This window comes from Carassius auratus, chromosome 27, assembly GCF_003368295.1.
Source record: "Carassius auratus strain Wakin chromosome 27, ASM336829v1, whole genome shotgun sequence".
Taxonomy (NCBI): domain Eukaryota; kingdom Metazoa; phylum Chordata; class Actinopteri; order Cypriniformes; family Cyprinidae; genus Carassius; species Carassius auratus.
In genome coordinates, this window is record NC_039269.1 from 16,671,158 (window position 1) to 16,694,926 (window position 23,769).

Here is a 23,769-nt window from a genome sequence, read left to right on the forward strand (position 1 = left end):
TAAGATTTTGTGGAGGAGAAAAGCTGGATGCACATATACATCATTCCATTCTGTTATTTTAAAATACTTTCAAGGAGACATCTAGGAGATATATAGGTTTCAGTGAGACCTTTAGTTTAATTTATAAATGTGAATTGATGTTTCCCTTAGAGTTACTTTATTTGTGTCAAAATTTCTATATTCTGGTATTGTTGATTTGAACTGGGTTGTTTTTAGTTTTTTGACCATTTTAGCAGCATTTTTTTTTTTTTTTGGGTGCTAATAAATACCAAGTTACTACAATCTGAATGTAGTAACAATACCTGCAGTAAGTATTCTGGTTCATAAGGTGTTTTTTTTTGTAATGGTTATTTCCCTTCAATTTGAAACTCCCACATGTAGAAATAACCCTCGACGAGCTAAAACCCAGTGAAATGAAAGGCTGCATCAGATTGGAGAGATTTAGTTTGTGTGTGGAGTTGTGCTCAGAGTGTCAAAACTGCACAGTCTGTCACTCCGCACCTGTGACAGACTCCCTCTGTCTGAGGTTTCCCGTCTCACCTGGTATCTGTCAGAATGGTGAGCTTCATCAGAAGAGAGCGGGGACACAACTGGAGACTCGCCCTCACGTTTGATGTGCACTGACAACAGGAGAGACTAGCGAGAGAGAGAGAGAGAGTAACAAAAAAAATGAGAGAAAGAGGTGAGCAGCCATCCGCTAAACAAACGTGTCATCCACAGAACTGATGGTGTAGCCAGTTTAAAAAAAACACACACAAACTCCAAACCCGGTGTGTTGAAACAATATGACTGATGTGAACAATTGTTGACAGATAACCATTAACTGCCATTTCAGCTTCAAACTATGTGTGTTGACAGGACATCAGTGTTTAGAGTAATGGAGGTTTCGACAGAGAGAAAGCAGGACACCAGACGGCATGACAAGACATTTTGATCGCCTATAAACGTAGCGCTGTGCGCTGGAAGACATAACAAGCCTGTCCTTCTGAAAACCTAATTGACTTAATTTCTCAAATGACTGAGGAAAGGGGGAAGGGGAAATACTGCTTACTTTCCCGAGAGTCGTGATCTCCGTCCTGCTTTTATGAGGTGGCTATAAAATATTTGTATTTACAATCTGCTCTGATTAATCAGAGTGAGAGGAAGGGTTGCTGCTTTAGTGGCTGACAACTGTAATCTAATAATAATATGTGAAAAATGGCAGCCTCTCTCTATGGAGACAGTAAATTAGACATTATGCATGGCTCCTTATGCTTTTGAATTGCAAGGTCAGGAAACAATTTATTTGTGATCTCAAAACCTTTGGAGCTTTGAATACGCTGTGTGCCAGAGAGGAGTATGAGTGCTAAGTGTTTACACGGGTCTACTGTATCTAGTGTGTGGGATGTTTAACTGTTTCATTGTCCAGTGAGAATTGACAGTCCCAAAATAACACATGAACAGCAAGTTTAGCACCAGGTAATCTGATTTGAAGAATATGTTATAATGGAATTTATTTTTTTAAATAATGTAATATAATGATAAATGTTATACATACTGTTCACAAGTCTGGGATAAGTAAGATTTTTTTTATGTTTTTAAAAAATTCTTTCCACCCAACAATTTTGCATTTAACTGATCAAAAATACAGCAAAAACAGTAAGGTTGTAAAATATTATAAAAATGTTAAATAAGCATTTTCTGTTTAATAACTAATTCTGTTTTATCCCTCTGAATGGCAAAGCTGAATTTTCAGAAGTTATTTCTCTAGTCTTCAGTGCCACATGAATCTTATAAATTATCCTTTTATCTTACTAATAATCAATTTAAAACAGTTTTCATTATTTGATGGATAGAAAGTTCAAAAGTGTCACTTTTGATAAATTGAATGTATACTTGCTGAATAAAAATATAAATTTCTTTAAAAAAAAAAAAATTTACTGACCCCTAATTTATGAATAGTAGTGTACAGTCTTTGCTAAAAGATTTATGTTTAATAAATATCACATATAATGGTTATAATTTTCTTTTAGGCAAAATGACTTGAAAATCACCTTTGCATTTACATTTGAACATTGTGCAGATATTTCAATTCCTTTTAAAAAGCCCAAATTACTTTGAAATACCTGAAAGTCATTATATAAGTTGCATACTGAAGTGTAGCTCAAGCAGTAGCAGTGCTGCAGATGTTAGCATGATAACTTTGCCGCCTACCACTGTTGGCCTTCGCCCTGTTGGATTAAGAGCCGCAAAGACTGGCATGGAGTCGCTATGGCAATGGCGGCTTGAGAGAGGGGTGAAGACGGGCCAACTCGGCCCGGGGTTAATCCCCTTTAGAACTAGCGAGCTGGGCCTGATCTGCAGCTCGCCGTCTTTTAAAGGAGAATCATGGACCCCCTCCACCATCCCAGCTAGCCTCTTCATTTTCCACACACTCCTACGGAATACTAAGTGTGAGCTATAGAATGCTCAGTCACGCCTCACATGGCCTGTTCTCTAACCTGCTCCTGTGTCTTCTGGCTCTCATGCTCTTTCCATACTTTCACTTTCTCTCCAACTGCAGGTCAGAGCCAAAGGCTTTGCCCTCTGGATGAGGGATCATCATATGAGGGTGGTTTACTATTATTATCACCATTCTTGTTCTTTTTTCTTTTTTTTTACCAAGAAATATGCATTTTTCTAAGCTAAATATAAAAATAGTATAATTATGCATCTCAGGCAGACTGTAGAATGTCTTCAGTGAATGTGAGATTGGCATTTGCAAAGGTTCATGGCATCATAAAATCCATAAACTGAAAGATAAATGCCTGATGTGTTGCAATACTCTCCAATGACAATGTCACATCAGCCTGTAATTCGTTCTTCCTTCAAAATCATGGCTTGAAGGTATAAGTTCATCCAAAAATGACAATGCTGTCATCATTTACTCACCCTCAGCTGTATAACTTTCTTTCTTTTATGGATATTTTAAAGAATGTTTCAACTGTATTTGTCCATTCGATGAAATTTCCATGACTTTATGGCAGAATTATAATTTTGGCTTAACTATCCTTTTAACATCCATGCTTAGAATGAAATTCAAATGTTTATAGCACATCAAAACCCTCTAGTGAATCTTATGGTGACTGCACTACATAATTCAATTGACGTGGATGCAAATTTAATTGGGAAAATACAATCGGTCTCTTCCTCCTTTTAAGACAATGACACTGAAAATCATTGGTATCATTTTCCATGTCTAAGCCTTTTGAATGAGCAGTCAGGAAACATTGAAAGCTCTAAGTAAATTACTGCAGGAAATAAAGCCGGAAGTTTTGTGACCACTCTCTCTTACACAGGACTCTTTTTTTACATGTTTGTCTATGAAACAGAACTAATTGCCATTAATTGTGGCTGAGCGTATCAGTGAACATAATGATTTAAAATGGCTCTGTGGCGGTGGGCATCTTACCTTCGGTGTGCCTGGAGCTGCATTGATGTTCTTGTGTGATGGGTTCTTGCTGTAGGGAAAAAACAGACACTGTGAGAGATGGCTATAACCAGGAAATGTAACCAAGATTGAGGAAACCAAATTTAGGAATCTGCCAACAACAAAAAAAACACATATCGACCACTCTTCTGAATATCGAGGTCGATGTCTCGATGTCTACTTGGTTATGAACTTGCATGTAATCGATGAGACTGGAACTGACTCAAAATGGCCATTCAATAGGACAAGTTCACAGCTGACACGTGCCGATGTTAATTTCAATGGAATTTGATGTGCAAGATCTACTTGTTGCCAATGATGGCTGATCTATTTTGATCATGTGTCATAGCACTGACCATAAACCCATCACCTTTTGACTGAACAGAAACTGCAATCTGTCATTTCGGAGAGATGCAACTTCTGTCCCCTGAGGAGCTGGACTACACGCGTCTCCTCCATCAACACTCACTTTAGCTCAGTCACATTGAGCGCTCCCTTGCTGGCCTCACTTAGGACTCGAGCGGGCCTTCAGAAGGACAGCCAAGACAAAAGAGAACAAAGCCACACAAATCACACTTTTAATCATCTGGAGATGGAAAATGGGAGGGAAAAAAATCGAGAGCAGTTTCAAACCCTTCCTCTACGCCACTCAATCCAGGCAGCCCTGGGTCATGCTGTATTTGAAACAATTACTGTCCAAAAGTACGACTGCTAAGCAGATTTGGGTTATAATTTTTTTATTGAAGTAATCATTCTCATGGATGCTTCCATCCAGACCAGATCCCCCCCCACCAACCGCGACCCTCCAGCAGTTAGACTAAGGCAGAAGGGAATAAATGATTTTGCGGTTATTTGATTTGTCAGTGAAACGCCTTGGGCACTTAGGACTTTGAAATATGTTGCGGACAATGCACTGGCTTGTAAACATTGTATTAAAGAGGCGGAGAATGGCAGAGAGAGAGAAAAAAGGGTGGGGGGCGACTCCTTCTTGAGTCTGGTGGGTGGATTGTACATTGAATCTTTGCCTCGTGGACATTGTGGATTGAGGATGACTGATTGGAAGGCAGGAATTATTAAACGGGGCGGCTAAAGCATCTGCCGACAATAGGGAAAGACATATCAAATCAGATTCCTCTCTGAAACATTTATATCTTTCCTGCCATCTTTTTCTTTTTTTTATCTCTTGCTTTTTTTTTCTTTTTTTTTAGCTGTCTGCCTGTTTCCTTGTCTGTGGCTCTATCTAAATCTCTTGTTTAGAGCCCCATAGATGGGTCACTGCCTGGGTGTTTATGAAGCTGTGTGATGATGACCTGAGAAACAATGACAGGGGTAATGTTACCCTTGTCATGTTCATTTTAAATCATGCATTCACACCCAGAGAGACGGTTGAACTGAAACTGAATTAGCCTAAACCCTAATGTCACACTTGTCACTGGACTGATTGAAACAGAGCGAAGAGCAAAAGCGAACACGGATCCTGTTTGTGTTCATTTAGCTCCTGCTGTGACTGATGAAGTTACAGTACAGTATATGGACTGGCTAAAGAGGCTCAGATATAATGAATGACAGGTGGAGGTGGGGTTTGGAGCTTTGCCCCACCCCTCCACTCAGGTAATAAGCCTCAAGCCCGCCTTTTCTGTAGTCGGCATGATTGATCTGACAGCAAGGGGAGGAAAGAAAGAGAAGGGGACAGAGAGAAAAGATGAGACAGAGGAGAAGAAAGAGACAACACAAATCAGGAACCAGGCCTTGAGAGGGAATAAATTGCCCCATCGACTGTTTGTGAGATAATAAACCAACTCCTCGGCATCATAAATCTGCCCAATGTGGCACGGCGAATCTCTGTGACCTCACACATCTCCTCATGTCAAAAAAAACCACCAACAACACTTATATACACTTCATACCCCGAAGTGTTCTAAATGTTCCCTCTGCACTCATTGGACATCCTAGTATCTCAAAATGCACTTTTCCCAATGGTGGGACAAGCAGGCAAGGCCAATGACTGAAAAACACTCTTTACTAGTATAGAAATGCCACACAGGAGCTGAACTATAGGACCTGAGGGATATCATGTAATACAGAGAACAAGTTAGTTTAGGACTATAGTGCACAGACTATAACACATAAATCATGACCACTTATTGCAGCGGAAATATTGGCATTTTAAACGGAAGCATGCAAGTGTTTTACTTGCTAAAATATAGGCAGATACTGTATAAATAAATAAGGCAAAAACTCAATGAGATTCACTAATTTGAAATGCTACTTTATAAGAGGAGGGTTTAAAACATGTTTTGATGCCAAGGACCCAAAAAATATAATGATCACTTTGAGGAAATTGAGTGAAAAGTGTGATATTAAAAATGAAATGATATTATGTATGTGTATATATATATATATATATATATATATATATATATATATATATATATATATATATATATATATATATATATATATATATATATATATATATATATATATTTTTTTTTTTAAACATTATAATATTAATAATATAATAATAATGTACAAATCATAAAAAATCATTTAAAATCATTTTAAAGTAATTTACACAATAAATACTGGGTTTTTTTTATTTATTTTTTTACTTTCTTAAACTTTCATCTCACATTTTTCACAAAAACCCTAGTGTGCACCTCATGCTCTAATGTAATGGTAAATGGAAAAAAGAAATATATGAAAGGTAATTTTGGAGGGAAAAGGCAACAAGATGATGAGATTGTATTGTGTCATGTCTGGTTGGGACATGGTATTAATATCTCCCTTATATATAATATATCATAGTGATAGATTCATACAGCATGAACTCTAAACCTTCACCGTTCAAGGTGTTTTCATCATTCCGAAATTCTCAGTTTAAAATGATTCACTGCGTGCGGCTGACTTCAAATTCCCACAAACTCCACACTCTGGACAAACCGAGCTTCCCCTTTTCCCTCTCACAGTCAAATTCAGCTAGACTAAGAAGAAGGAGAGAGAGCGAGAGCGAGGGAGCTGGTGAAAATTGAATAAATGCCAGTCGACAGTTGGGGGGTTGTAAGCTGGAGATAAAGATTGCTTTTTGTGTCGTTTGCCACCCGGATCTCCCTCGCTCCGCTGGAGGCAAATTGATTACGTGGAGAGGCTGAGAAAGGGTGGGGGAATATGTAGATTGCTGTGGCCCTCAGTGCAGGCAGACGGGCAAAGGGCATGATGGATTTCCATTTCCATATATGAAGAGCGGAGGACGAGTCAGGGGAGGGGGCACGACGATGCGGACACAGGGGAGGAGGAGAGAGGGTTCCAATCTCACACACACTCACCCGCATCCACTCAGACATCTGCCTAATGCTACATCTTAAATAGCTTTCCCCATTTTACATGCACTCAAGTCTCATTTGGTGCAGAATGAAACGCTATCATTAAAGGGAGATTTACAACAAATTGCCACAAATTCGCCATGTCACTTCCAATGATCTGTGTGTGCTAGCGTGTGTTGAGCAGAGCCCCGCCTGGGAGGAAGTATACAGGGAAGGAGGACGGCAGTGGTTACCCAGAGTTCCACACTGAGCATCGATGAAGTAATGCAGTGACTGCTCTATGTACTTCAGGAATACCTAAATCTAGTTCAATATTGTGGCTGCAAATGTTGATGAAGATTAACTAAAATGGAATGATTTTAATTTTACTGCAGCTTAACAAGAAAGATATCAATAACTTTTGAAATACTACTAAACCATGACTAACCCCATGTTCTCACCAGATGATAAAGCGAGCGATAATGTGTTTTTATTAACTGTTTTGATCACTTGTTTTTATTTTATTGTCAAGCTGGGAAGCCCCACCCACAGTGGTACAAAATGATGCTCAACATAGTCATCAACTAAAGGGTTGGTTCACCCCAAAAATACTTGAGTCTGGTTATGGCTAACATTATGAAATCAGTGAAGTATTTCTCTCATTTTACTTACTTAAATGCATCTAAATCTCTATATTCAATTTAAAAAACAGGCTTATTTCTCTTTCAACCCATCTCTTTCTCCATATCCTAAATCTGTATTACGAGATTGGACTGCCTATAGCCTGGGAAAATAACTCTCTCGGCTATAAGCAGGGGTTAAAAGGAGCGCAGGAAAGGCTAAATCACGGGCCTGTAATGCCAAGCGGCATCCAACCCTGACAGACCTGGAGCAACGATGCAATTTCCTTAAATAACCACCACTATCAAACAGGCCCAGAGCCATGTCAGTGTCCACAGCCGGAGCCCACAGGGGAGGGCGGCCCACTGCCCTTTATTAATTATTAAAAGATAACTCCTCACCACCGTGTGATGGATAACACTCGTGCTGGAAATTAATACCCCCCTCGCTCTTTCTCCCTGTGTCCCTGTTTGAAGCACAGCAGCATAATCTATTAAAACAAGGGGGGATATGCAGCACAATGCACAGCTTGAGCTCTATGACATGTCTGTGACCTACAGATTCAATCGGCATTGTTCCTTGTTATGGCTAATGTACCTTCAAGATCACAGGGTGAAACTTCCTGTCTGGTTTGGGCGGACGCTGTATAAGAATTTAATATAATAATAATTTGACTGGGTCAAGTTGATGTACCAGCAGTAGCGTTCTGGGCTGTTTCTTCAGGCTTCCTTGGCCTGTCTGAAAGCCTCAGGCAGTGGATGAATGACGGATACTGTGCTGGATCTCTGTGATCATCCCACAATGCTTAACATGGCCACATGAAAAGCCTAAGCGCATGTGGGCTGATGGATGATAGGGTGGAAAAGCACCTGTTCTGCTGCTGCTCTTTGTTATCACTGGAGCATTACACCGGTAGCAGGTGTCTTCACTGCTGATTTTTAGACCAAACATTTATGTGAGGGAGAGCAGCCAATGTGCTTCAGTTGTTTGGGAGACAGTGACAAGAACTGATGGAGCTGTCAGAAGACGGCAGGTAGAGATGTGTGAGTCTACCTGATGTGCATGTGGGTGAGCCTCTCCATCTCCTGTTCCATGTGCTCCTGAAGTTCTCCTGGACGCAGCAGCACCTGACAGATGGGGCAGATGGGAGCCTGACTGTCATAGAGTGACACCTTCTTCTTACCTGAGAGAAAAACAGAAAGATAGAACAAGGGAAGATCAGGTTTATTTATAATTATGAAAGAGTTCGGGAAGTTTGTAGACATTCAGGATTCCATTGTTGGTCAGAGACAGTGTTGTCATTGTTAACTACTATTGTTACAAAAATCCCCGAAGCATAATTTAAAAGAAGATTACATTTTTGGAGAGACCATGTAAGAAAGCCCTAGAAGTGTTGGCCCAGATTTGATATAGCAAATTTCGGAGATGAGCATGGGTCAGATGAGTGCTCAAAGTCTTTTCCTCTCTCTCTCTGGACTGTGTGGATTAAGTGGCTCAGATTTCTGCCGAAGGAGAATCCGTCATCCTCGGCGTCCTGTCTCCTGTTCCCTCATTAAACTAGATCCACAGCTCCGCACAGACAGTTACGCCACTGAGCTTGTGACACTTCAACTGTATCTCGCACACACACTCCAAATACACTTATCAACTCGCCAACGGACAACATTTCATCAGATGCTGTAATATGAAGGTCAATTATTCTCAGTTAATGTGAACTGACTAAGTATCTTCAACAAATACATATACACTGATGATTTTGGAATCCCCTTGAGGCTTTTAATAGCATATCCACATAAACACAAACAGCGATTTTATCATAAACAAGTAGGTATGCGTACGTGCGTTCACATCTGAACACATGGCTATATTTATTTTTTTACAAAAGTCCATCCGTGTGGGTGGGTGAGTGTTTCATGGCTGCCTGTGAGTAACTAATACATCTTTAGCATGTGAATTCTCTAACGTGCGGCTCTGTAAATGAGTGAAAAAACGCTTCCTGTTTCACTCTTATATCTCTCAATCTCTCAGATCTGGAACTAGCCAATCAAAGGGACTATTTTTAGCCGTCTGGGACAATAGATCCTCCCTCAAACAGGATATCCTGGATGAACTCACTGTTACCGACAGACTACAGCTGTAAGTCACATGGTGAGTCTGCTTACCTAACTCAAAGCGCAAATATATACACAAACAGGAAGTGAGGAAATCACACCTTTGGAAATTCTGCCTTTGGAAATTCTCTGAGATAAGCACATACTAAATCATTTACGAATAAGATTTATACACTTAGACATTTTATTTATTGGGCTTACGTTCACAGACATAAAGATGTAAAATCTCCTTCCATTTCACATGGAGAAACAGCAGTGGTCAATGATTAAAGTGTGTGACAAATGCCTTGCGTTTTGCAGTTCACTTGTAATGTCTGGGAGGCAGCTATTGATCTGTTGCAGTAGGGGTTAGTGAGCATCTTTTCTCGAGATGATTAGGTAACTTGAGGGCAGGTTGCAAACAGATGTTCAAACACACACATACACACAAACAGTGGGGATGTAATCCTGGTTCTTCTCTCTACATAAAGCCCTGGGCTCAGTCTGAGCCTGTCCTTGACTTCAGAGGGCACCGTTGTGTTTGTCTTGACATGATGTGTGCGCAGTTCGAGAGGGTGATGATCGCTAACGGTCTAGTCTATGCACACACACACACACTCACGCAGACAAACATGCGGGCAAACACATGTAAACGCTGACACACACACACGTGCGCATACATGCAGCAAAATCCCTATGGGGACACATATCCTCCGCTCACATATTGGCCTGTCAGAACTATTTCCTGAAAGAGCACAGATTCATCAGTGAGGAGCTAGCAAGGGTCAGTGTTAGCATCCCCAAAACTCCCCCTCCCACCCCCACACATCTCTCCACCTCCTCCCTTTCCTCTCTTCTCCCCAGTCCTGCGTGCCTACGCATACCCATCCCCTATTCTCCAGCACCACTACTTAACGGCCCCACACTCTGGACACTTTAAGTGACTTTGAAAAATAGGTAATCGATTACAATCCTGTGTGTCTCTGTTTCTCTCACCACCCTTTTCTCGCTCGCCCCTCTCTCCCCTCCCTCCCCTCCCTCCCAGTCTCTGTCCAGCAACATCCTGCACATCTATTTCTCATTTTCTGGCTCTTTATTTGTTTTCCGTGCTCTCCTCTGTCTTATCTCCTCTCACCTATTTCTGTCTCTTTCTATCTTTCTTTCTTGATGTGTGTGTATTATATATTATTATACAGTATATATTATTTACTACTAATAATATAAATAATAATTAACTATGTAAATACATAAATAATAAAATAGAAAATTTTGAAATTTAAAGGCAAATATATATATATATATATATTTTAAATATTAATCTAATGTATAATTTTTTTAGTAAATATTTTTGAATCTTTGGTTAAATATATATATTTTTTGTAAATGTTGATTCTATATAAAACAAATGTAATTTGTGTAAGATTTCTTTAGTGAATATTCTTTTTTGTAATTTGTTATACCCATCACCCCCACGTGTCCCTTTCTCCCTCTCTCTGCTCCTTTCTTCAGCAGCGGTCAGCTTTATTGCCCTGACAAGATAATTTGAGTCGTGCCAAAGCAATCACCGTCTGCAAGAGTAAACAAAGTGAGGTCCAGACCCATTCTAAAGCAGATAAATCTTCAATCCAACTCTTTCTCTTATGTGGCCATTTGCAACATGAAATCACACAACCTGACATTTGAGTTTGTGTAGTAATGACATAGTCTGTTCACACAGAGTCATTATCATTTGGCTGTTTATTCTTTAAGTTTTTACTCAGATGTTTACACAATTTTAATATGTAAAATCAAAAATTTAATATTTAAACACAGTAACATGAGTGCTAATGTAAACTGTGACTGTATCAGTGCATGCTATGTATTTTCTTGTGTATTTAATTAATTTCTTTCTTTTTTCTGTCTGTTGACATGTCAGATGGTTTACTGACAGAGTGTTACTCTGACTCTGTTATGTGTGCATGATGAGATCTGTTAACAGAGCATATGATTGTGTATGTGTGCCCCCTGTCCATGTGCGAAGAGAAAATGAGTGTGTGCCTCTTGAAACTGGCTCTTTAATTCATCCGTACACAATCAATGGGCTCAGTAATGGAGTCATGATGGTTTGGTCAAGCGCTTGTCGGGACTTAAACCACCTCCCTGTCACTTGTCTCCCTGAAAACAAACACACACACACATACGCTCACTCACAAACAGAGAGCTGGTCATTTGGCAGCTTTGATATTAATGAAGAAGATTCATACAAAAGAAGACACACTAAATCACTGTCTGTCAGATTGATGAACACCTATATAGTGAAAGGGTGTGTGTTTGTGAGTGGACATGGGTTTGCAAATACCTGAAGCCATGTCAAAGCTTTGCATACATCTGTGTGTGTGTTAGTGTGGAGGCCTAATGTTTTTCCTATAGACCGCCCCATTATGTGTGCAGGCAGTGTGTGTAGGTGTCCACATCGTCCCCAGAGAGGATTGACTAATAGAGACAGCCAGTGATTAATCATGTGTTTCTGTGAGGGCTGGAGGGACACAAACACAGTCCTCCAGCCTTGGACACACCCTCACAAGCTCATTATTTGTTATACTTTAAATTTTTTACATTATTTCCTGTACTTTGTATATTTCTTACAATATTTGTACATTCCCTTGTATCCATTGTGTGTGTGTGTGTGTGTGTGTGTGTGTGTGTGTATATATATATATATATATATATATATATATATATATATATATATATATATATATATATATAAATGAAACATATTTTTTAAATCTTACTTATTTTATTATTATTATTATTTTTTTATTATTAAATATAACTTTTTTTTAGAATACTTGTATTATTTTTAGTAGTTTTTGTAATACTTATTTTACTAATGACTATTTTCAGATATCTAATTTCTTTAGTAATCTGGTAGAAAACACATTTTATTAATTCAGTGTCCCAATAGTCATCTCTCTTTCCTCAAATAAAAAGCACCCTGCACCAAACCACATGTGGTCTCTAAAGTGTCCCATTCCTCTTGTCCATTTCTTATTCTTCCCTCCATCTCTCTGTTCCCCCTCTTTCTCTCTCTAAGGGAGTGAGTGATGGCTAGCAGAAGACAGAGAGATAAATCCTGAGGCATGGAGGGGGTTTGGCGCATGCTGCTTGTCAGCACGTTAAAGATGATTAATGTGGGATGCCCCCCTGTGCTGGACCCCTGCGTGGAGAAAGGTGGGGACTCCGTTTAATCTGAAGGGCCGGCGAGACCAGCGCGCAGAGAGGGGCAATAACAAGGAAATAGGACTGACAGAACTTTTTAGTGCTGAGATTTCTCACCTAAATGCCATGCTGTGAGAGAGAGAGGGAAAGAGAGAGATGTCTGTGACAGCTCTGACTGAGTGCTGGTCTGATCTTCTCTAATTTGCCAAGATGGATGGTTCTCTCTTACTATCTCTCTCTCTCTCTGCTTTCAAAAATCCCCTCTCTTCCCCCTCTCTTAGCCATAGCACACCTTTATCACAGTACATACGCTCACCCGGACCGCTATACTGATAGCACAGCTAATGAGGGCCAGAGCCAGCGGCCTCTCTCAGCGTTAGACGTTCCCTAATTATTAAAAGCACTTTCATCAAAGGTAACCTCTCGCTAACCCCACTGATAGCACAATTACACACTGGACGGCTGAGTTAGCGCATGCTAATATCTTAATAGTGTCAAAATTTGCTGCCTTGGAGAAGGCAGGTTTGAGCTAACTTGGCCACTAGCTGTGCGGCAATGTAGTGTTTGCTTCTAGCTGCCCCTGACACTCTTCGTATGTTGTTTTACAAGCCGCTGTGTAAAAAAAGAAAGACAGAAAACCAGCTCCACAGAAGCAGGCTCAAACGCGAGCTCCCCCGGTAGCTGGCAGCCCGCCACCAGCAGCTCTGGCTGAGGCTGTTAGCTGTCTGTCTCTCTTCTCATTTAGCCTCACGCTGCATAACTCAAACAGCATGCGCCTATTTATTTAATTGCTTCCAAATGCAGAAAAAAACCCTCCATGCTTACATATCTGTGTCCATAAAACCAGGCGCGGCAGATACTGTGAAACCTTTAGATAGAAAATTGACATATATAACGTAAGCAGGCATCTTTTAAAGATTTATAATTTTAATAATTTTAATAATTGCAGTAAATTTACTTGTTCGGTGGGTTTAATGGTCTTCGTCTGGTAAGTTTAGTTTTACTTTAAGTGTAGGTGTGTGTGCCACGTGTGTGAGTGTGTGCTTGGTGAACAAAACAGAGAGCATTTAAGGTACTGGCGAGAGAACAAAGCTACCACTAATGGGCACAGGCAGAGAGCATGTGCCTTTTGAAATCTCTTTTTGCTTACAGTGTGCCCATGCTGAGCACAAGATGGAGATGGTAAAGGATTGCCCTTCACACAACCTGCCAGGCCAACCCGGGAATGTTAAAATTCACTAACAAACCGTGCTGCCTCTTGTAAAGCTGATCAATGCACCCACAGGTGCACCATCTGCACTGAATGGGAATGAAAGTAAAAGATGTTTTACTTTTTATGTTATTCTTTTTTGATTAGAGGAACAAATGCATTTTTTTAACACTTCGCTGGATCAATAAAAAAAAAAAAAACCCAGCTAGGATGGTTCAGCTAGCAATGGTTTTAACCAGCCTTACTAAAATAAAAAGCACAGTCTTAGCTAGTGTAGTCAAACCAAAAATATGATCTAAAGTAAAAAAAAAAAAAAAGTTGTTATTCTTTGATCTAGAGGAAGAAAGTCATATTTTTAGTTTCGACTGCAATGGTTAATAGTCAAAGCTATTATTGATAACTAGAATATAATACATTTTGTTTTTAGTTTTTGGTTTTGCTTATCACCCAGTATTCTACCTGCAGCAGTGTCCAGCTTGAGCCAGTATTGTCAGAAAAACAGTCAAGACCACCCATTTAAGCTGGTCTAAAGATTTTTTTTTTTTCATCAGGCAAATAAAATGTGTATACAAAAAGACCTCTGAAATAAGAAATATGAAATGTAAGACTAGGGTTGAGCATATGTTTTTCTATGGAATAATTGTAAAAATCCTCTTTTGGATCCTTTATTTTTAAGAGTGTACTGATCATGAAATTGAGTGCTTTCACTGATTAAGTGAGTTGTTCACTTTGACCATGACCATTGTAGGTCCCTAAATCCCCCCCAAAAAATCCACCTTGAATTCTTTATTCTCCATTTCATACCAGCACAGCGTTAAACAGGTTTTTCCAGTATGCATCAAGTGTTTACGCCTGCCTCATTCTCTCTCCTCTTGCCCTTAAGCACGCCAACATCAGTAAACAGTGAAATCTCTCAGCCTCTTACTGAATGTAACCACATTACGCTGTCTGATAACGTCATCAAATAATGCCCGATAAGAAGAATTTGATTTGACTCGGGGTCTTTTTTCCCCTCCCTTTTGATGCTTCTCTTTTCTTCTCCTTGCCTTAAGGCCACACACACACGCATCTCTTTATATTCTGCATCTTCGAAAATGACACTGCCTTGTATGTGCAATCAAATAAATCCAGCGAACCTGTCAGCCTTCATTTTTTCGCCTCCCCTCCTCCCTAAATCAGGACAAGGTGAGCCGCTACAAGTCATCTCCATAATGGGAAATATGTGCTTTATGCGCAAAAGGAGGGGAATTAGACTGATAATAGGACCAGCCCAGACTATCTCTGTGTGTGTGTGTGTGTGTGCACCTTTTTACTTTATTGTAAGTGAGCAGAGGAAACCCTAAGCAGGCTGGACAGTTCCTAGGCTGATTACTCAGGGTTAGGTGAAAAAAAAGAGGGGAGAGGATGAGAGAAGAAGGGAATGAGGCATCGCGCCTCATTCGAGAGGACGTCTGATGAAATGGAACGAGGTCATCTTCAGTTTGGGACCTGACGAGAGTCGGCGTTGGCATCTGTGCTAACGGCCCACGGAGGCCGATCACCGCTGACAGTGATGCATTGTGCTGTTAAACAGCAGCTCCTCACGCTACCGAACACACACACACACACATACTCGGGGTGTCACATTTAAAAAGGCAAATGCAATCAGCACCTGAGAGAGGAGTGGGACGAGGGGAGTGGTTTGGTGTCGGTATCACTCTGTCATTCTCTCTCAGTGGGGAGGAGTGTTTGGCTAAAGATGATGTCGGCTGGATGCGTATTATTAGCATATGTGCGGGGCGTGTAAAGACGCGCTGGTAGTCATGTGGAAACGCGAGCCAGTTATTAGGGCCAGATTCATAACTATGCTCATCAGAGGGGAGGAGACTTGATTATCTGAACACACAAACAACTTTAAGGACTTTTTAAAGGACACGATGGGAAATTGTTTTGTTAGTCTGTATATGGCAGGGTTGTGCATGTATCACAGTTTCCACAAAAATTGTAAGGAAAACAGCTGTTTTCAACATTATTAATAAGAAGAAGAAATGTTGTTTGAGCACCAAATCAGCATTTTACAATGTTTTCTCTAGGTCTGTATGACACTTTAGGCTGGTGTAATGGCTGCTAAAAATTCTGCTTTGCGTACACATGAATACATTACATTTTAAAAAAATATATTTAAAATAGAAATCAGCTGTTTTAAATTGTAATAATATTTCTATGTCTTTTTTCTTTTTTTACTGTATTTTTAATCAAATAAATGTAGCCTTTATGAGCACTTCTTTCAAAAACATTGATCAAATATTGTCAACCTCTTTGTGTACTGTAGTGAACATTCATAATTTGTCTTGACATTTAAAATGCCATGCTTGTTGCCTCAGTTCAAATACAGGAATTTAATCTAAATGTGCATTTTCAATCAATTTATGCACAGCCTTGGTGTATTTATGGATAAGACGGTGTGCACGCATTTAAGAGTGACTGCGGGTTGCTTTGGAGAGCGTGTGGGTTTACTTTGAGGGAATAGTGTTGAGAGAGCATCTTATTGCGGTAAGTGTGTGTGTGTTTGGTTCGAGTGTATGGTGTTCAGGATAAGACTTGTGTCAGTGGGTGTGAGCGCTCACAGTAGTGACAGCTGTTTATTCAATCAATCACCTTGTGGATGGCACAGCAGAGTGAAATGGCTGGAGATTGAGTTTTGCCTCACAGGGGAAAATGGAGCAAATTAATAGACCATTACCCAGGCGCTGACCCAGGAAATGAGGGTGACACTGCAGGGTTAGATCTGCCAGCTTGCCTGCCTCTCTTTCTATCTCTCCACAGTCCTTACAAAAGTTGAGAATCCTCAGTCCCAGCACCCCCTTTTCCTCCCTAGGGGTAAAGACCATTACAACTCTGGCTTTGTGACTGAGAGGAGGCAGGAAAGGGCACATCTCTGCTTAAATATGGATGGATTTGAGCAGCTCTATGAAATCATGTGTTTGTCTGAACAGGTGGGCTATGTTTGCTGAGTGGGCAGTGTTGAGTCCCTGAGGACGTAATCCCTGCTGGGCCTTGCACACGTGGGCGAAAGTTTTTCACTGAGGGTCATTCGTCAATGACTAAAACGACTAGCGTCCATTTATTTGCAGTGTGAGTGTTAACACACATACAGTGCTATTTGTGTCCCATAGCTGAATGAGGGCGACCCAGGAACCTGCTCAAAATGTTTTGGCCAAAAGGTCAAGGGTCATTTCAGCAGTCCTTATGTGCTCAGCATACTCTGATATATCCAAGATGTCTTTTAGAAAGAACTTCATCTGGAAAACATTTGTTGCGCACAATCACCTGATAAACATCTTTAAGATTTACATGCATTGTAAATCATTAACATCTTAAAGACATTTGATAAATGTCTATTTAAAATCTGACAGGAAACATCTTAGTTACATATATACTGCTGATTAGAAAACACTCTAAAACTCTTCCAGCTAAAAACATACACATGAAATGCTTGAATGGAATGCTAAAGCTTATGTTGCAACAAAACTCGATACAAACACACACACACGATACAAACGCACACACACACACACACACACACACAATACACTGAATGCTAATGGTAATACTGTTATAAAAGACATAGTTCAAATACACTGAATGGTTAACATAATGCTAATACTATTATAAAACTCACTATAAAACTCTCACAAGTTCATTGAATGCTAAAGCTAATGCTAGTTCTGCTATAAAACTCATACAATGTGCATTTGAAGTGTGTTGACGCATGAACGTAAAGCAATATTTTGCAATCCCTAAACACATGTAAATACATTAACAAAACTTCAAAACAGTGTTATTAATAATTAGATTTAATTTAAGACTAAAGACTAAAGTAGTAAAAGACATAGGCCTACCTAAGGATTTTTAAAAAGAGATGCACTTTGGCCAGATGGCATACTGTACATTGCGCGCTGAGTGCTCAGGCTTGTAACTGATGCCATGTGCTGCCTACTTTATGCCTGTCCATTAGTGGGCTTGTACACAAACACATGAGCACAGTTTCCTAAATAATGCCTAACCATAATTGATAGCACAAAGCCACCAATAACCTCTACAGGTTTCTTTTCATCAGTCCCTCTCACGTTCTCTCTCTCTTCCTGCTCTCAAATGCTTGTGAGGGGGAATTAATTACCAGAGCCAATTTACTGTTTATACTCTGATGTTTTAACTAATTACCACTAATGGTGACAGAACAGCAGCCAGTGGAGTTAATTGAATTTAGACGGCAGGGCTGCAGGTCCATCTGAATAGAGCCTCTCAGGAACTGTCATAACCGACCGCCCCCCATTTCTGCCTGCGTTAACACCCCTGTCTGTCATTGCTTACAAAGGCACACACACAGACGGCTCACATGCACACACACCGCCTGCCCACTTCACCTCACCTCCTTTGCATTCCTGCATAACCTCATTTAATGGTGAATATAGATGTCTAATTAGCATCTGAGGCTGACATGTGTACTATTTTGAACTGTCAAGTTTTTTTGTGTACAATTCAAGTCAAAACGCACAAATGATTAAAATAGCCAATGAGATGCTGTGCATTTGCATAAAGTTCTTTGTCACTCATGTCATCTCAGATTGGCAACTTTCATGAAATTGCAATGTAACGTAAGTAGCGACAGATAATTATAATTTTTTTTTTTCGTATTGTGATGTACATATGAGTAAAATGGATTATCAAAATATGTAGTGTGGGTACTTCTGTCCATCGGTTGTTGATTGGATGGAAGCCTGTAAGAAAACTGTGGTGTTTAAGCACACTAAATTATTTGAGAAGTTTGCATTCATCACCATAGAGAAGTCATCGAATTATATATTTGATTAAACACTGATTAGACATGAAAAACTCAGAAAATAAAAAAAATGCTATCAAACTAAGGTTAAATAAGATGCATTTAGAAAATAGATCAGAGTTTCTATTTCATGCCAACTTAAAAAAGGAATGACTTTCAGTGGGTTTGTTGTTGGAAATCTCCATCAGTGAGAATGGGCCTTTAACATTCTGACAGTTTTTCATGTCATGTCTGGTTAGGACACTGTGTCAGTAACCTTACACTGGTATTTCTGCTTCCTGCTGTCCTAGTTAGCCTCTGCGTGGCCCCTGACTGACTGCATGAATAATATTCTCAACACATCCTGCTTCAGCAATTTGTAAGGGCTAAGACAAAAAAAAAAGCTTTCCAGGCAAAGTCGTAAAAGAGCTGCCTGATACACTAAAGGCTTAATGATTTGAAAGTTACAAGAGAAAGTGCTGTGGGCCGTCACCGTCAATCATATCTAGTACCGCCGCATACACCAAACGGTCTGGCCGCTGAGCTCACTGTTCGCACATGGCGCGTACCCTCCCAGGGAGAGTTTGCTAGCGCGTGTAACGGTTAACCTCTTTCCCCCTCTTTCAACCCGGAGCGCCTGAGACATATTCCTTTTTACACATGTTAACCTGCTGGCCTCCTCCACAGTAGATCAGATCAATGGAGCTGAGCGTCGAGGTGTAGTCACGGCCCCGGTGCGGAAACCGTCTTTGGCTCAGAGGCTGTGATTTGAATATGGAACCGGGCGAACATGCTGTAATCTCACCCGCGACAGCTCAGTGTATTGAATGACTCTAAATTGATTTTCTGTTCGAAAAGCCATTTTTCTCATGTACTTGGCAGCTGGAGCGCAGCCCTAAAGGAAGTTTCGGTCTCTGTTGCCTGCTTTAAGCCCTTGTTGCGGCACTCTTCACACCCTCCTGCCGCAGTTGCTCCAGCTCTGGTGTAGACGGAGTTTGAGGGATGGAGAAAGTGAGACGTGGATTGATTTGTCATCAGAGACGCTCCTGTGTCTGCCTGTCTGCAGCTTGTGTCCGAAGCAGAGAGCTGTGAGTCTAACCCTGCAGCACGACAACACAGCCATCTCTATTTATCTCTACCACACACACCCACACATAAACACACTCTTCTGGGCATTAGGGCCAGGGATTTCCTGTTCCTAGCTCCTGCTCATCTGTCAGCAACAGCAAGGAGCTGACACGAGCTAACACCTCCATTCCACAAACCATTTAGAGCCTAAGCCTCCCTCTCTCTCCTTCCTCGCCCTCTCACTTTCTGAGAGCAGTTAACACAGCACCTGTCTGTGCTCCACAGGAGACATTGGGAGAAATAAATCTATCCCGCTGCCCGAACACAAAAACACTGAGCTAATGATCTTTTTTATTCCATAAACCAAGCTCCCACATAATGGTTTCTTCCGAATTTAATTAAAACGTATTTAGCATGCTTAAGCATTGTGAGGCAAAACACAGATTTTTCTTAAATTAATAATTATATTCAGCAAGGACAATGCCACAAGAATTAAATTCAAACCCATTTTTTTTTTTTTTTTTTTTTTTTTTTTAATAGGGCCCAGGACAGGTTTTTTTTCCAAGAGTATTACCTGGAGTAATGAAATGCAGCCTTGCCATCACAGGTATAAATGAAATAGAAAACATTTAATTGAAATTTTACAAATATTTCACAATGCTACTGTTTTACTGTATTTTTGATCAAAAAAATAAAGCCCTGGTGAGCATTTAAAAAAATCTTACCAAGCCATTTTGAACTGTAGTATTCTTGTATTTTGTGTATATTAAAAATTGCTATAAGTAAATTTAGATATCACAGTATTATAATGTACAGTACAAAAATACATATTAATTTAACTCTGTTATTAAATATTAGTGTTTAAAGATTTAAGTGAGTGGAAATGAGCATGCACTACCCAAATATTGGAAAATATTGGACTATTTAAAAAAAATGAATAATGAAATACAAAAACAAAAATCTGAAGGCCCAAGAGTGATCACAGTTTAGCACATCTACCCATACAATATCACACCTTCACACAAAAAAAACACACAGTCCCAGCATTTCTATGTGTTTGTGTGTGTGTACTAATCTGTCAGAGGGAGTACGGCTAAGAAATATGGCACCGGGGTCACGGCAGTGGAGCAGAAGGCTAATAGGAGCGCTGCTAGTTAGACGTCTCTCAGTACAAATGGGCTGTGATTTATCCTCAGCACAGCAGCACAAGTGCACACAGCCGGACTTCCCAGCCTGGTCTCTATCACTCTATCCTGTCACTTCTCTGTCAGTCTGTTACACATTCTCCCACTCCCTCACCCTACCTTAGATACAGCGGGGCCCAAAATGTAGTTAAGAAAAGGTATTAAAAAGTGTACTCATTCTCATTTTCATGTTGTTCCAAAGATGTGTGGCTTACTTTCTCCTTAGAAACACAAAAATGTTTCAATGAAATTTGTATTTCTTAAAAACAAAAGCCATTTGGTAAGACTTGAAAAACCTGGAGTTCAAGTATCCAAATACTTTTTGAGGCCACTGCATTTCCCATTTGTAAAGACTTGTTAGGATAAAGCTGAACTTTGGGAAGAGTGCCTTCAGGACCAGATGTGTTCATCTCTTCAGGAGGTCAGTATGATGGATTGACAGCTCACCAGCATTTGAGGCCGGAGCACATTACAGCTCTCAGGCTGTTATCAGGTCTTGTCACTGACAGGAGACACTCAGTTAATCCTCCCACAGTGCTGCCATATCTGTATCTTTAGCTGGCATATATCCCCTGCTCTCGATTTCACCTTCTCTAAGAGTCTCTCTTTCTGTTTCTCTTCTCAGCAGGCAGAGCTGGCAGGATGGTTTAATAAAGGCTATAATGGGAATGAGGTCTGAGCACGGAGATGGTTATCTGGAGAAGTGGGTTTTAGAGCAGGCGAACCTCGGGCCACCCGATGTGAAGAGACCATGGGGTCCTCAAGGGTCCCCTGGAGCCTTCATGAGAACGGCTCAATCAAACATGGCCGATTGCATCACAAACATTAGCTGGCCGCTAGTGGACACCACAATGATCTTATCCATGTCGGTCTCCAGGGTCCAGCATTGCCAGCTTCTCCATCAGCTTTCATAAGAAGTGTGTTATGACTTCTAACAGCAGAGGGGGATGTTACCCCTTGGCTATGGTGTGCATGTGAGAGGTTAGATGGCTGTTTAACCTTTAACCTTATGGACATTTCTCACACACCATATGCTTGCCCAAGAGCAGGGCCCAAAAATGCATATTTACCAAGCATATTTGGTGAGCATCATTGCACACACTTCAACTGAATTTTGCATTATTTTTATCATTATGAGGGAATCTAAAAATGAGATAGAAATAGAGAATTTTTTTAAGGATTATTGTAAAAATAATGATTAGAAATGCATATAATGCAGACTTTTGACTGTTTGGGAGACAGGGGGTGGGGTTTTGCGTGATGTCAACCTGCGAATGCAGACATGGCTGGATTGCGTTTACATCTGATCACAATGCAACCTTTGACTAACTCTGGAGCAGGACACACTGATCTGATAACATTCCTATCAATAAAATCAATATAAATAATGCACAAAATACATTATGCAAAAAATGCAAAAATAAAAATAAAAATTATATATATATAAAAATATAAGCTTTCATTATTTATGCCTTGTCATTCTTTTCAATTCACTTGTCATTAGCAGGAGTGGCTAAAAGAGGAGGAATGGGACTACGGATGCAGAGAAGAGGAACGTCTTCAACATCTCTCATGAACAGGAGACACCAAAGTGAACAGGTTAGGAGGAATGGCTGATACTCAAAGCAGGAGCACAAGGATCAATAGAAAATTAAGAGACTGAAATGGTTCTGCTGGCATTCCCACACTAACCTCTTCACTCCTCTATCATCTACTTTTCCTCCATCTCACATTTTCCCTTGCACACACACAAAATAAAATCACACTCTCCCATTTTTCTCTTTTTCTTCAGCACCCGTGTCTTCCCTGTGCGGTATGGATGACAGTAAGGGAAAGAGAGAAAGAAAAAAACCTTGTGAAGGAACTGACAGGAGATGGTGGTGTTTAAGAGTTTAAGCATTAAAAAAGGGTTGAAATAAAGCAATGGAGCAGTGTAATAGCAGCGAGTGAGGGAGGGAGGGAGAGAGGGAGCTTTAGCAGTCTGCTTGCTGTCTGGGGACTCAAATCTCAGAGCAATTTTCGGACCGGGTGATTGGCAGCTTGATGTGTATTCTTCCCCTGCAGGAGCGGGGCGATAACTCTGGCCCAGTCGCCCATCTCGGGCCTGTTGTGGGGCTATTACAATGACAATGCCGATAAGGGACATTTATCACTCCTGTGGCGTGCTGACAGAGAGGCCCCATCAACAGGTCTACTGGGGCCGGTGAGGCACGAGCGAGGAGAGCAGGTTCACTGAGCCTGAATTACAGACCACTCTCAGCCACATAACAATACGTTTATCATACGCATAAGCACATGCACAGAAACACAAATAGATATGTACACACTTTCGCACCATATACAATCCAGATATGATGCAGAACATGGGTTAAGATGCTTTTGCAATATATATTTGGATATATCCACTCATTATTAATGCCTGTACACGTCAACTATGATGATAAGACTAATATATTTAACAACCATTCATATTCTATTAGAACAGGGTTACAACTATAATGATAACAAAACAAAAGATTCATATTCACTCTCTGAACATTGTTTTTCCAGGTTGTGAATGATAAAAACACTGAAAACATTGACATTGTGCATTTAAAGCTGTAGACAACATGATAGCAGCCTGTGCTTACTAAACAGAAAATTATTGGATGTTGCTGTGAATGCTAATATAGTTATTGTTTTAGGGATCATTATTGTTATCATTCTTGGTATAAATGGGGATTTGGACATTAAAAGACATTACATTTTTTAATTTTCTCTGCTGATTCTGGGAAAGATCTGTTGAAATTTTGCCTATTAAGCTTAAATAAAAAAATTAAATAAATAAAAACGGGGGAAATCCTG

The 23,769-nt window shown here is 40.2% G+C and overlaps 1 protein-coding gene across 9 annotated transcripts in view; it reads right to left on the bottom strand.

Annotated features, from left to right (window-relative positions):
* Window positions 1-23,769, bottom strand: part of rnf220a (ring finger protein 220a) — a 118,603-nt gene that overhangs the window by 23,712 nt on the left and 71,122 nt on the right. For all 9 annotated transcript variants that reach the window (XM_026206224.1, XM_026206221.1, XM_026206222.1 and 6 more), the window contains exons 3-5: window positions 8,425-8,554; window positions 3,431-3,479; window positions 541-636 (exon numbers count right to left, since the gene is read on the bottom strand). In XM_026206224.1, coding sequence (XP_026062009.1) covers window positions 541-636; window positions 3,431-3,479; window positions 8,425-8,554 — 275 coding nt within the window. The remainder of the gene's footprint in view (window positions 1-540; window positions 637-3,430; window positions 3,480-8,424; window positions 8,555-23,769) is intronic.